Source organism: Chiloscyllium plagiosum, unplaced genomic scaffold (assembly GCF_037043375.1).
Source record: "Chiloscyllium plagiosum isolate Xiang-an unplaced genomic scaffold, Cpla_swu_hap1 HiC_scaffold_12, whole genome shotgun sequence".
Lineage (NCBI taxonomy): Eukaryota > Metazoa > Chordata > Chondrichthyes > Orectolobiformes > Hemiscylliidae > Chiloscyllium > Chiloscyllium plagiosum.
Window position 1 is genome coordinate 43,400,060 of NW_028270150.1, and position 15,454 is coordinate 43,415,513.

The window sequence follows — 15,454 nt, forward strand, 5'->3', positions numbered from 1 at the left end:
GAAACAGGAGATTGGAGTCAATAATTAAGATTAAAATTAAGATTACCATGACTTTAAAGAAACCATTTACGAGTTGAACATGCACTGCCTGGTCAATCTGAGATTGATTATGTACTGCTCATGGAACAACAAGAGCAGCAGATATGTGGAAAGACCAAATCATTCTGACATGGAACTGTATCACCACTCCTTCACTCTCACTAATATGAAAAAGATTTATTAAATACAATTTGGAAACTTGAATTTGAAATTGGAAGAATAATAAACTTTAGTTTTCAATTCTGTAAAGATGCCTTTTTTTTTAAAAGAAATGCCCAGAAAATTATTGGGAACAGTGGATTGAAGACAACCTTTTCAAGAAAGTATGTGACTTTAGCTGAATGACTTGATCAGCTATGTGGCAGTGAATTGTTGAATGTTTCCAAAGTTTAATTAGTCATAGAACATGGATACAGACTTTTTGGTCCAACACATCCGTGCCGACCAGATATCCCAATCTGATCTAGTTCCATTTGCCAGCATTTGACTCATATCCCTCTAAACCCTTCCTATTCATATATCCATCCATGCACCACTTCCTCTGGCAGCTTGTTCCATAGATACACCACCCTCTGTGTGAAGATGTTACCCCTCAGGTCCTTGTTAAATCTCTTCCTTCTCACCTTAAACCTATGCCGTGTAGTTTTTGATTCCCCCACGCTAGGAAAAAGACCTTGGCTATTCACCTTATCCATGTCCCTCATGATTTCATAAATGTCTATAAAGCCATCCTTCAGTTTCTGACACTCCAGGGAAAATTGATCCAGGCTATTCAGCCTCTCCCTATAATTCAAACCCTTCAGTTCTGGCAACATCCTTGTAAATTTTTTCTGGACTCTGTCAGGTTTAACAATATATTTCCTATCAAAGGGTGACCAGAATTGATTGCAGTATTCCAAAATTGGCTTCACTAATATCCTGTACAGCCACAACACGATCTATGATTGAAGAAAGAAATGGTCACAGACCACCAGCAGATTGGGTTTAAAAGAAATCAATTAATATCAGTAAGTGAGCAGTTTTTATTTTTGGAGAAGTCTATAGTCTGTCAGAGTTGGAAAGAACTCTCCATGGCCCTTGAGCTGGAAGGAAGTCTCCAGATCATTGCAGCTAAAACTGAGTCTTAAGCTGTTTCAGCAGTCAAAGGAGAATGGGTAGAATGAGTTAATATGTTAATCTAAATTAATGTGTCTCTGGGAGAGATAGAGAGAATTGCCTTTGGTGAATGTGCCGTTAAGTCTGTTGAGTAAGAAACCTCAAATGAAAATTGTAGTGATACTTTCACTCATGTTGAGTGTTTAATAAGAATATTGATGAGAAACAGAATTGAATTATTTCTTTTTGCTGCTTCTGTTAAGATCATTCTAAAGTAATTTAATATTTATATAGCTTTGTTCACTTTTGTTTAATAAACTTGCATTCTTGGTTGAAAGTACATTGGCAGTTTCATGTAAATATGTTGAGTAACTGACCACCATGGTAACCAAAGTAAAACTCATGATGTATTAAGGCAGGTTTAACTCTGGGATCTGAATTTTCCAGTATTAGAATCAGCTGGGGTCATCCCACTAGGCCAGATAACACTGTGGGTGTCAGTGTACCCTCAGAACTGCTTGGCTCAAAAAGGCAGCTGACCACTGCCTCTCCAGGGCAATTAGGGAGGGGCAGCAAATGCCAGCCTAGTAAGCAATGCTCACATCCAAGAACCCATACTCACAAACTCAATATTATGATCCTCACTACCTCAAACTTCATTTCCTATGCAATACATACTAACTATTCTATCAAATCTGCCTGCTGAACATCTCCTCTATATAAAATAAACATGCTAATTCACAGGCAGACAGAGATGAAGTCATACAGGATTTCTGCAGATCTCTGATCTTCCATTCCTCAACACATTGTGTGGCAAACTGCATTCACCAGCCACTTCTTATCCTGCTCTACAATTACACTCAAAACTAACTCCTACCTCTCTCAACTGCAAAAGTGCCACTTCAGGAAGATGAAACCATTCTCCATAAAAATGACCGTAGCATGCACCAGCTCAGATAGTATCTTGGTGTGTAGATTAGAGGATAGGCTTTTGGAGTGGTCTTCACATATTGAGTTACTAGTCAATGCTGTAAAGCAGGTAGACAGAGGGGGAAGAATACTGGAGGGTAAAGTCATATCTTAGCTATATTGCAGAGTTCATGAATGCTGTGTTCGATTTCTCAGACGGCAAACAAAGATTGACAGGCATGCAACCAGTGGCTCAGAGTGTATAGGAATTCAACTTTAATTTCTGTCAAGATCATGTTTAAATTATATCAGTCACATTTTGTCTAACATGGACTAAGCAGTCAGCTTCATGAACTTGATAGTTGTGCTCACTGCAATGGAAGATTGACTGAAAACTCAGAAAACTTTCAAGGCAGTTCACATTTTGGCCATGAGAATGCAGGTGGCTGCCATCTTGGCTCTGAGGAGTGGGTCCTGGTGGATGGGAGCTGCTGCTGACAGAGATTTTCAGGATGTCACATCACTAAAGCTTATGGTGAAACATAGGCATTCTGATATACTGTGGAAGAGGCACCTGATGTTCAAAACCAGTACAAGTTATTAATGCTCAATTTCATTAATTCGGCCACTCGTGCTGAACAGATGACTCCCAAATCCTAAAGCAATAGGGCTGCAGCCAAAGAAACCTTGGCAGCCAACAACAGAGATGTGGAAATAGTTAGAATTCCAATCAAAAGAAGTATCAAATTAATGTCAGTACACGGAAGGAAACAATTGAAGATGTCAATCTATGTTGATGTGTGTGTATGCCGGGGGTTAACGAGTTTGAACAAGATCAAATTGTAAAAGAGTAACATAAACAGAGGAAAGAGTACCAATCTACTGCAATCATACCATCAACTGGATTAGCTTTCATATTACAGTTTGTGCTAAAATATGTCTGCTTTGGATTGATTAACAAAAAAAACTAAATATGCATTTGAGAATTAGCCAATCTTAAAACCAAAATTTTTTTGTATGCTGCTCCATTGATCATTGGACTGTCAATGAATAACTGTATTAATAAAGAAACACATAAATTGGCAACATAGTAAATGATAATGAATATATATACTTTCAAAGTGGACCTAATTAATGTAATTTAATATGAAAAAGAATATTTTGTAGTAACTTTCCATGTATACTAACACGAGAGAGTCTACCAGCATGCACTTCAAAATGTTGCCCTTTTTGTAAACCATTTTATTTTGATTTTTAGGTGGGTAGGTGTATTCCTAATTGTTTCATCCTATAATGACATTACTGTAGGTGTAAATACACTGTGAAATCCTACGGCTTGGAACAAGTTAGAGAATACTTAAAACCACCTTCATTAGCAGACTTACACATTGCAGGACAAATGATACCAACATTGATCAGAATAATCCTCTAACTATAGTTCTGAACAGACAGCCTCACATGCTAGGTGTCCATATCACAGATTACACACACAGGAAACAGTGTAACATATGTTGCTGGAAGACTCCTTGCAGATGCTACAAATGGACAAATGTTCCTCTTAGCTTGACATAACACACTAACTTAACTGCTCCTCTGACATGTTATCACATCGGCTATTCAAAACTCTATTTAATTATTAGCAACAATGCTTTTAGGATTTGGAAGGGTAAGGTCCAATAGGTGAGAATCAAAAAATAAATTGCATGTCGCAAATATGTGAAAGCAAGTGAGAACTCATTATTTCTGTGTTTCTAGCATTTTCAAATTCATGCATAAATTATATATTTCCTTAAAAGTTAAATGTTAAGAATGTAACTGCTTTCTATGTATTCTTATTTAAAATCCTCAGTAAAGAAATCACCTGATGCTGCTGTGGAAGACAAACTGATTTATTTTTCAAAAATGCTTGCTACTAGGTGTTTGAAATACAAAGTAGCATTTCAGAATGGCCAAAAGAATTGTGATGAGTGGAAAGATATTTCTTCTGACTCCTTTTTGGGTTCGATTTGTACTGTATCAGTTTCTTTATTCATTTGTGTGATATGGATGTGGTTGGCTGGGCGAACATTTACTTGTCCATCCTTAATTGCTGCATGAGCTGATTGGCTTGTTCAACCATTTCTGAGGGCATTTACGAATTAACCACATTGCTGTGAGTCTGGAGTCATGTACAGAGCAGACTAGGTAAGGACATCAAAGTAAAGGAAAATACTGTGGTCAATAGAAATTTGAAACAAACACAAAATATACTGGAGAAACTCAGCAGGTCAGGGTGCACCTGTGGACAGAGAAACAGTCCAATATGACTCTTCTCTTGATATGACTCGTCTTCACAACTCTGAAGATCAGTCATATTGGACTCGAAACATTACCTTTCCACTGATACTGCTGAGTTTCTCCAGCATTTACTCTGTTTAAGGATGACAGATTTCCTTCCCTAAAGGAAATTAGTAAACCAGATGGGCTCTTACAATAATCAACAGTAGTCACCATTAGGCTAGCTTTAATTCCAGATATTTTCACCAAATTCAAATTTCACTATCTGCCACAGTTGCGAGCAGACCAAGTTGCTCGGGTGTCAGGCTGGCACTCTGGATGACTAGTCCAGTGACATTACCACTACAACGTCAACACAAGTCCATTGCTCAAATCTGTAATGGCAGGATGTTAAGTGGATAGAACCGAAAATAAAATGTTTTATTGGCAGAGAGAAAAAAAACTGTGTTTTTCACTGTAATGTTAGAAGAATGGCACTGGAAAAACAAATGTAACCAGCTGTCATTCCAGCAAGTGGAAGAATTGTGCAACATTCACACTGTGAAGCAGAAAGAGAGATAATGTTCAATCCTTATACATCATTACTTATGCAACAGCCAAAATATTGTGTCCTTGCCTTGGGAGAGATGAGGAAGTCATGGATACAAGAGGCTCATTGAGATACAAATGATTCTTATGACACAGAAAGTCCTAGCAGAAACAAAAATAACTGATTCCATAATGTTGTTAAAAAGATAAAGGAGATAAACATTTATAATTTTTTTAAAAATAAGAAATGAGAATAAATAGTTATCTCTATCAGAGATGGGAATAAGTGGATACTTCTTTCTGAAAGCCATGTCCGACACAATGGATCCTTCTGTAGTACAAAGTTCTTGGGTAGGAGGACAATTTTCCACTGATCCTTCAAACAAGTAGTTCTTTCATGCTTCAGATGCCATGGGCCACCCAACCAATCAGTAAGAAGAATCCATCACTGATCATGAAGCATTTTTTTTCGAAAGGTGGCATCATTTCCAGCAGCAGAACTGGGCTCCTGGAATTTCATGCTGTCCGAAACCGATGCACCACACTGACTATTGAACCAATTGAGAACCTAATTTATGAGTCTGCTGCCTAACTGTATTATCGCAGCAAAAATATACATTGACTATCAAAGTTATGGGCTTGTATAGAGGCATATCCATTCTGAAGGATAGCAAGCTCCTCATGCAACACCAAGGCATCGCCATGTTATGATGCTAAAGAATAGACAGAAGTTGTAACTTTTAGGAACAAGATAATGAGCAGAACTAAAGTCTATTAAACATAGTGATCTCACTAAATTATAAAACAGAATCATAGAATACAGTGCAGAAAAAGGCCATTCGGCCCATCAAGTCTGCACCAATGCTCCAAAGAGCATCCCATCCAGACCCACCTTTCCCCACCCTTGTAACTCCACATGGGGTTTTTCCCTTGTCAAATCCACTTAACCTGCACATCCTTGGACTGTGGGAGGAAACTAGAGCACCAGGTGGAAACCCATGCAGACACCAGGAGAATGTGCAAACTCCAGACAGCCAGTCACCCAAGGCTGGAATCGAACCCGGGTCCCTAGCACAATGAGGCAGCAGTGTGAACTACGGGACAACAATAATTCAGAGTTCACACGTTCAGCACCCACTTCATTCAACAGCTAAATCCAAACTGTCTGTGCACTTTCTCTCTTCTGAGTTTAACTCAAGTGCCCGATTGTGACAATCTCAGGCACATTCCTCTTCAGTTTTCCATGTGATGGCAAGTCTTTGGTGATTATTTGCAGAACTGCAGCTCAGTAGTGAAAAATATTAGGACTTAGCTGTATAACAGGTAGGCAAGGAGACAGATCTCAAGCCCACTTCAGATGGAATGGGGATCAAACCTCAAGCAATTGGTGTTAATCTAATCCATATACTAGCCAATTGAACTATCCAATACCCGAAGGTACTCTATTCATATTCAAATGATCTGTTCTCTTAAAAATCTTGAATACTTGGATCATCTCTTCCTCATTATTTACTTCTCCTAAGAAAATAATTTCAGGCTGCTCAAATTATCTTCATAATTCAAATTAACTACTGCACTGCCTTCAATGCCTTCATATATCTTGCTGCAGATGTAATAACCTAATACTAAATATGCACCAATATATTTTGTATGGCTGACAGCTTATGATAATAAATAAAGCTTCTGTAGATCTCTTATGAGCATGAATTAGTCCTCTCCTCAGTTTAAAGCGTTGTTTATCTGTTATATAATACTAAGTATCCAAGGGAGTTTTCATTTAATTACTATATGTACGAAATATAAAAGTAGATGCTTCTGTATATCAAAGAGGAATATTTCTCTTTAAGCAGTGATTAAATATCCATCACAACATTGAAAAATATACTTAAGTTCCAGTTTCTACCTTCACCAGCAGCAAATATGAATGCACAATAAATTCACATACATTGCCTCAAGAATTCTTCAAAAATTAACCATTTTGGAACAACAGACAACAGCAGTGACTTTTTGCAGTGACTGATATTGAGATTACATTTTTCATTCAGAAAAGCTGTGAAAACACGTAGAGCCTACAATAATGTACTTTCAGAAAATACCAATCCTGGCAATATTCAGTGATATCATCTGATCACAGAGTGATCATGGATTTATTGAATTGAATTTGTATTTAGGAAATTGGGACTGGAAGCAGAAAGGACAATGATCTCAACCTCATACCATGCTGTTTATTCCAATCTTTTTCAGCAGGAGTGCAAGATGTGTGAAAGTAAGTTGGCAGCTTGTTTCACATCACATCCAAGTGACAAGACTCACAGACTCTTATCGAATGGTAAACAGGTCAGATTTTATATTTCTAATAAAACCATATGTTAATAGTGTCATTTTTATTTAAGCATTCTGGCATTGTGGTTGATACAGTTATGCAGATTCTCCCATCATAGATATTATTACATTATTACAGTTCAATTCCTCAAGAATCGGCAACAATACAGCAGACTCAGTATAAATGTTACTCTTCATATTTCTATATTATGCTCCTTTTCCATTTCGATATTGTACACAAAACTCCTGTATTTCAAAGGAAATGATACAAGGCTATCTCAGCAAGAGTGAAGCTTGGTATTATTTTCAGAAATGACTTTTCCTAAATCTAGACATTATCAAATTACTATTTGTGGCACCTCAATGTGTACATTGCTTTCAGTGCCTGGACACAGATCCCCAAAGTACTAAAATGCCAAACGCACTAGAATAGTTTTCAATCTGCTGAAGCCATGTTTCCTACATTATAGAAATAATCACATTTCAAAAATTACTGTAAAGCACTTCAGGATAGCCTGCAGTCTTACATGGATGTAAGTCATCATCATGTTCAAGAGTCTCAAAACCAACAATTGAGAAATTACTCAATAAAGTTCAAGTGTGTCTGATATAGAACACATACTTTCCCCATAAACAACATTAAGATTGAGGAACTTAAATTCAGATTGGCAGAGCAAGATTTCGTGTTTCATGGATACTGCTGGAGTTTAGCCAAATCAAACTGAACCGTGTACTGGGACCAAGCACTTAGAAGTGTCCTATTGTCTATCCAAAGAAGACCACAATACTTTTGCCATTAAGGCTTTATGGATTATCTGAAATTGCTCCAAGAGACAAGTTTCCTCAACCAGGTTTCAGGAGAGAAATAGGCTGTCTGAGAATGACCCGGAAATCCACAGCTGCCTGTTTCAGCAGTTAGATTTCAGAAATTGCCCCTGAATGTGATTTATTTCTGATATTTCTATGTTGGAAACAGAATGGTCAATGTTTAGTTCTTGCAACTTACATAAATACCTGGGAAAGAGAATCTATATCTGTCAAACTTTGACAAAATAGCCTGTATATTCTAATTTAAATTTAATTTCATTGATGAACATTTGAATCAGAAAAGGTAAATTTTACTGAATCTTCAATAACAATTCAGTAGCTTCAAAAGTTGAGGTGTTTCTCTAATGTAGACTCTTCTTTCAATTAGGTTCACAATGAACAAATAAAATGGGGAATCCGTAAATACATGCTATGCACAGCTAATGGAATGGATATTTGATGTTGATACAATTTCAGATTCAATTATTTAATTTCATAAAAATAATATTTCACAATAATTACAAAATGTAACAGGTAACCCATTATCTTCATTGATTAAATTGACTTCGGACACCATGAATGTCAATCGATTAAGTGAGACATGCTTTCTTTAGAGTGAGTAAACTATAATTCATTCATTGTAAAAGTCTTAAGGTGTGCATAAGTAACATCATCATTTCAAACTTACAGCATTTATATGACACCTATACAGCATGTACCTCAAAAATCTTTAGAGGTTAACTCATAATGAATTGCTTCTCATGTAGAAACATTAAACTGACAGCTAGAATGTATGCACCCTGTAGAAGAGATGCCACCATTTTGTGGTACAAGCAGTTGATTCACAGGTATGATAATTTCAAAATCAAAAATTACAATTAAGCACACATTCATCCACATGAATTAAAAGAAAATTGAGTATAGTAGATTTACTCTGAGAAATGGTGGACTATAAGTATGCTTAAACTCCTAACTAAGATGCTAAAGAAAGCGTGGTGTCACTTGCAAGTCATAACAACACAAGAAATACTAGCCTTTCTTCTAGCAACAGTTTTTACTCTTTCTTTTCTTAAACAAAGTAATAATTTCCCCAGTTTACTGTGACTGAAATTGTATGAACCAATCACTGGTTCATGCTAGTTATAATTGCTGTATCTAGGTTAACTCTGTGGTTGCATGCAGAATCATGACTAGCCTGTAAAAACTTTTTTTCTTTATAGATGATATATCTGAACTGGACTCTCACAAATTTTGAGGAGGAATTGCTTCTGAATACTATTGTATTGCACCAGAATGAAGATTGAATGTTATAATGATTAAGAAAAATATACTATTTATTTCTATATTACTACATATATTGCCTAATGTTTAAAGGCAAGTGATTGTTATAAAGCGTTTGGCAAATTAAAGCCCATTAACATCATGCTGGTGTAGCTGTAATATTTTCTTAGATCACATGAGACTCATATTTATTAATCTCTTTCGTGTTTAAACTGTATTTTTTTACTTAGAAAACTTATAATAAAAGGTATACTGGATATATTACAAATTGAGATCATTATATCTATTCTATTATTAATATGAAGCTTTATAAAATCCCATTAAACTAACTTGGTCAAAGTTGGACTAGTTTAGATATAAGTAATTTTATTGAGGTTTTTGAAAGAAATACATACAATAATACTGAAGAACAGTAACCTTAAGAATAATGTTTTGGCTCTGCTTTAATCAGTTATGCCTCTATTTCTTGAAAATAGAGGAGTTAAGTAATAAATTATAGTTTTCACAATCTTTTAATAAGTCAATAAGAGCATTTTAGCACCCATGATAAAAAATGAACCAGAAATTTGGCACAGTAAATTTCTTCCCTCCTTTAAACTGAATGATAAAACCTTCATTGTCATTAGGTTGATTAGATGATTGTCATTTTATGATAATTTTTCAGACCTTTCTGCAAACTTTCACCTTCTCACAATAATCATTCATTTTCCAGACAGTCTGCAAATCAAATACTTCACTAGAATGGTGTAACACAGCTTGATTACTAATATGATGTTAAATATGTTGAGGTCTATTTCCTCACATTTTGACCCAATGAGTGGCATTTTCCCCATTTTTCAATGCTAAAATGTTAGTTATTTTAATAAATAAACAAAGAAAATCTTACCAGACGAATGCAAGTTAGTGACAAGGGATAGTATGGCACAAATCCACTTCAATTTCATTTTCTTCTATGTGTTCTTCCCTTGCTCTTTTCCACTCAGGCCTTTTGTTCCTCACAGTACACTGTGACTTGGTTTCTGCTGTGCATTCAGGAAGTGGCTAGCAGTAGAGCTTGTGTACAGCCTACATGCTGTGTGAATGCTAAGATCTATATGCTGATAGCAAATTTATGAATTTATTATGTCTTATTTTAGTTAAACTTTAAATACACTACCATAACATTTAAACTAACGCTGCATCTCTTTTACTCTCACTTCCTCTGCAAGTTACTCCATCTAAAGTCCTCCTTGCTTTCACTTGGCTTAATTCATTTCCAAAGGAATTTTTTAGCATTATGTTTTGGCCTCTTATCTCATTCAGTTATTCTTCCATATATTCTCATTTTCAGAAAAACCAAAACACAAATTTAGCGAAAATATATAAAAGTCAATATGTGTCATGATTTTTAAGTTTGGTGCTTAATGTCCACATTGACAGATCGGCGGAAATGGTCTAAAAGTTTATTAAATTCTATTGAATTGATTTGAATTTATTGTCACATGTATTGAGGCACAGTGAAAAGCTTTGTCTTGCGAGCAATACAGGCAGAGCACAGAGTTAAGTAGCATAGACAAGTAAATAATAGGTAAACAGTGGCAAAAACAGAAACACAGGTGTGGCGAATGTTAAGAGTTTGTGAGTTCATTCAGTATTCTAACAACAGTAGGATAGAAACTGTTTCAAAACCAGCTGGTGCATGTGTTCAGGTTTCTGTACCTTCTCCCCGATGGTAGAGGTTGTAGAAAATCATTGTCAGGGTGGGATGGATCATTGAGAATGCTGGTGGCATTTCCTTGACAGCAGGCCTGGTAGATGGATTCTACAGATGGGAGGTTGGCCTTTGTGATCATCCGGGCCGAGTTCACCACTCACTGTAACCGTTTCTGATCTTGAATGGTACAGTTGCCATACCAGGTAGTAATACATCCAGACAGAATGCTCTCTCTGGCGCACCAAAGTTGGCAAGGTCATTCGCCGTCATGCCAAGTTTCCTCAGCTGCCTGAGGAAGAAGAGACGTTGGGCCTTTGTAACCAGTGCATCCACATGAAGAGTCCAAGAAAACTTGTTGTGGATGACCACTCCGAGGAGTTGGCACTCTCCTCTCGTTCCACCTCTGTGCTGTTAATGTGTAGGGGGCATGAGTAACATGCACTAATTGCACTAATATTTAAGCAGTATTCATTACAAAATGAAAGCTGTAATGTCAGGTATCAGTTTACTGCATCCTCTATTATTTTACTACATTGTATGACTTTGAGAAGTCTTCACTTGCTTATTTGTTTTAAAAGATTTATAAAGGACGAAAGGGTTTACAATGAAACAAATTATGCAACTAGAAAGTATTCCAGATAGATTTAACCTATTGTGTGATACTGTTTCTTCACAATACATACATGAGTTTCTGAGGAAGGGTCACAGGACCTGAAATGTTAATTCTGATTTTCTTCACAGGTGCTGCCAGACCTGCTGAGTTTTTCCAGCAATTTCTGTTTTAGTTGCATTACTTCTAGCTTTATCTAATCAGAATGTGAAGTCAAACATCTTTTTGTTCACTTAAGTGTCTGGTACGTGCAGCAAAGATGTAGAAACACCATAACCTTCAATTCTTTTATCTTTTTCTCCTCACACATCAACCTGACTTGGACATACACAAACAATTCTTCATTGTCGATGATTCAACATTCTGGAATTCCACATCCAAGATTATCACTCAAGTAGCATGAGCACAAAAATTACAGTCTTCAAGGAGAAACTCCATCAAGACGTTCTCAAACTTATCATCAATTTTTACACATTTATCTTCATATTAGTTAACTACAGCAGGGTTAAAACTATTGTGACCTAAGGTCCAGGATCTATTTATCTCTGCCTTGAATACACATAATAACTTGGCCTCCACAGACTATTGTAACAATGAATTCTGCAAATTCTCCACTCTCTGGTTGAAGAAATTCCTCCTCATCTCAGTTCTAAAGGGTTGTTCCTTCACTCTGAGCTTCACTTAGGCCCTACTAGTGAAAGCATTGTTTCCACATCCACTTTATCCAGGCTGCTCAGTATTCTGTAAGTTTCAAACAGATCCCTCCTCATCCTTCTAAACTCCATCAAGTACAGACCCAGAGTCCTCAACTACTTCTCATACGAGAAGAAGCCCTTCATCCCCAGGATCATTCTTGTAAACATCCTCTGAACCTCCTCCAACACCAGCACATTCTTTCTGAAATACAGGGCCCATAACTGCTCACAATATTCCAAATGCAGTCTAACCAGAACTTTAAACTGCCTCAGCTGTATATTTCTGTTTTGTATTCTAGCCCTCATGAAATGAATGCCAACATTACATTTGCCTTCCTAACTGCCAACTGAATCTGCATATTAACCTTAAGAAAACCCTGAACTAGGATTCCCATGTCTATTTGTACTTCAGAGTTCTGAAGCCTTCCCTATTTAGAAAATAGTCTACACCTCTATTCTTCCCAAAAATTGCATAACCTCACAATTTCACACAGTGTATTCCAATCACCCTTCTTTGCCCACTCTCCCAGCCTGTCCAAATCCCTTATGCAGCCTCCCTGCTACCTGAACACTACTTACCCCTCCAGCTACCTTTGTGTCATCTGCAAAATTAGCAACAATGCCCTTTGTTCCTTCATCCAGATCATTTACATATAACACAAATAGTTTTGGTCTCAACATGGACCTCTGCTGAACTCCACTCATCACTAGCTTTCATCTTGAAAGAAAACCTCTTTTTCTTCACTCTCAGCCTTTTGCCAGTCAGTCAATCTTCTATCCATGCCAGTAGCTTGTCCTAAACACCATGGACTCTTACCTTATTTAGCAGCCTCCTGGATGACATCTTGTCAAAGGTCTTTCTTAATTTCAAGATCGACAAGTTGCATTTTCCAACCAATTCCGAGACATTGGACAAGATTTGCACCTGTGTGCACTGAGAGGCCTATTAATGGGGATTAACGGGGATTATTGATCATAATTACCCTCGTTACCTCCTCAACTTACATTTTTAACTAGTGGACCCCCATTCTCCCACTGCCTGATAGGTAGAAACTAGGTGGTGAGATTACCAGGCAGGAAAGCCTGAGTGGTGACTTGAGTTCAGTGCTTCCATCTCCAGACCTGAGTCACCATCATCTCAGGGCACACTCTACGGGCCTTAGCACCTGACACATACCAGCCTTAATGCATTATTATGGCTTCTTTCTGCTCCACTTCTGCACTTTAATAATGCACTTTGGAGCACACTGGCAGCTCTCATTGGCTGACCTGGGGGAAATTTAAGCTGCTGTCATCAATCATTGACAGTTAATACACCAAAAGGAAAGGAGCTTTTGAGACTTAAATGCCTCAGTAGATTTTATAAGTATAATTATACAATTTTCCATAAAATTAGGATTTTTAGAATGGATATTGAAAGAAATGACAGTGATTGATTGCACAAGGCACTTTTTTGTTAAATAAAACATAGTGGATTTTCTGCTGGAGTGGCAAATGACTGGAAGAAATATGCTCCAGGGCAACTTTTCTCAGCCAGTTCAGAATTTTCAACTGACGTGATCCAACCAATTTCCCGTTGTGTGCTCCATCAACACCAGTGCAAGGAGTGTCTGTGCATTCTCGATTTATAGAGGGCTTTCCATTTTAAAGGGGATGGATTTGATTGCAGCTCTCACAGTTCAATTCAAGCAACAAAATCAAAATGGTTTTCCCAGGAGCCCTGAGGTAGCTGCCTTTGATACATTGCTCCCTGTCACAACCATTTCCCAATCCCTTTCATGTGGACCCCATCACAGCAGAAAAGCCCCAACAAGGTTTCTTTTTGGTTAGCTTGACGTTAATGAGGCAGTGAGTCAATTCTTCTGATGGTAAGCCCTGTCAATGATAACAAAATCTTGTTCAGATTGTAATGGAAGCAAACAGATTAAAATGTTGAACCACAATTTCAATGCAGCAATTCTTTTTCAAAGTTTTGATTAGATGATTTGTAAAGAATGCTTTTAGGCAAAGTTTCAATTTTCAATTATTTAATAGATAAGTGAAATCCAGAAGAATGAGCAGGACTTGCACAAAGTTAAGGAAATTCCAATTAGCCTGAATAACTTTACACGTTTATGGTTAAAGTTAGCATGTCTCTTAAGATGTCAGTGATAAATTAGAGGATAGTCTGCTTTATAACAATGGTGTGATTATACCATGAAACATATGGCCAATGATTTTCTATGATGTGCTTGTCTAAATTTCCAACAAACGGAATTCCCAAAAGACTCATAAAATCTGTCACAAACTCATCTAGAAATGGATCTCTAAACCCAAACGAATCTTGGGGTTCACAATGTCTTCCCTAAGTTTTCAATCCACTTCCCCTGAGTGTGTGCAGCTTCTGTACAATGTGTTTATATTCATGTTAATGGCCAATCCACACCCTCCCAAACCCCTAAATGACTACTATCCCAGCTGCAATCTCCCTCCCCAAAACTGAGCTACAGCATTCTCTAGATGTGGAGTGTGGAGTCAAAACTGCTCAGTATCTGGGAGAACTTCAACTTTCACACAACCCATCTTCGCCAGCACTCCATAAGACTATAAGACCGTAAGAATTAGAAGTGGAAGTAAGGCCATTTGGTCCATTGAGTCCACGCTTAATTTCAAGATCGATAAGTTGCATTTTCCAACCAATTCTGAGACATTGAGACAAGATTTGCACCTGTGTGCACTGAACTCGAGTCACCACTCAGGCTTTCCTGCCTGGTAATCTCACCACCAGGTTTCTACCTATCAGGCAGTGGGAGAATGGGAGTGCGCCAGTTAAAAATGTAAGATGAGGATGTAATGAGGGTAATTATGATCAATAATCCCCATTAATCCCCATTCATCCCCACTCTCTGCCATTCAATCATTGCTGATGGGCATTTCAATGCCACTTACCCACACTCTCCCCGTATCCCTTAATTCCTTCCAAGATTAAGAATTTATCAATCTCTGCCTTGGAGACATTTAATGTCCCGCCCTCCACTGCGCTCCGTGGCAATGAATTCCACAGGCCCACCACTCTCTGCCTGAGAAGTGTCTCCTCATTTCCGCTCTAAATTGTCCCCCTCTAATTCTAAGGCTGTGCCCACGAGTCCTAATATCCCCTCTGAGACAATTTCCCAGTGTCCAGCCACTCAAATTCCTCCAGACTTAAGGACCAAGGCT

At 37.5% G+C, this 15,454-nt stretch overlaps 1 protein-coding gene across 2 annotated transcripts in view; it reads right to left on the bottom strand.

Annotated features, from left to right (window-relative positions):
• Positions 1 to 15,454, bottom strand: part of cd247 (CD247 molecule) — a 147,243-nt gene that overhangs the window by 102,771 nt on the left and 29,018 nt on the right. Inside the window, exon 1 of one of the 2 annotated variants that reach the window (XM_087992727.1) lies at positions 10,145 to 10,280. The exons of the other annotated variant lie outside the window; for it this stretch is intronic. Coding sequence (XP_087848853.1) covers positions 10,145 to 10,202 — 58 coding nt within the window. The 5' untranslated portion in view covers positions 10,203 to 10,280. Of the gene's footprint in view, positions 1 to 10,144; positions 10,281 to 15,454 lie in introns of those variants that run through there. 2 annotated transcript variants of the gene reach the window in all.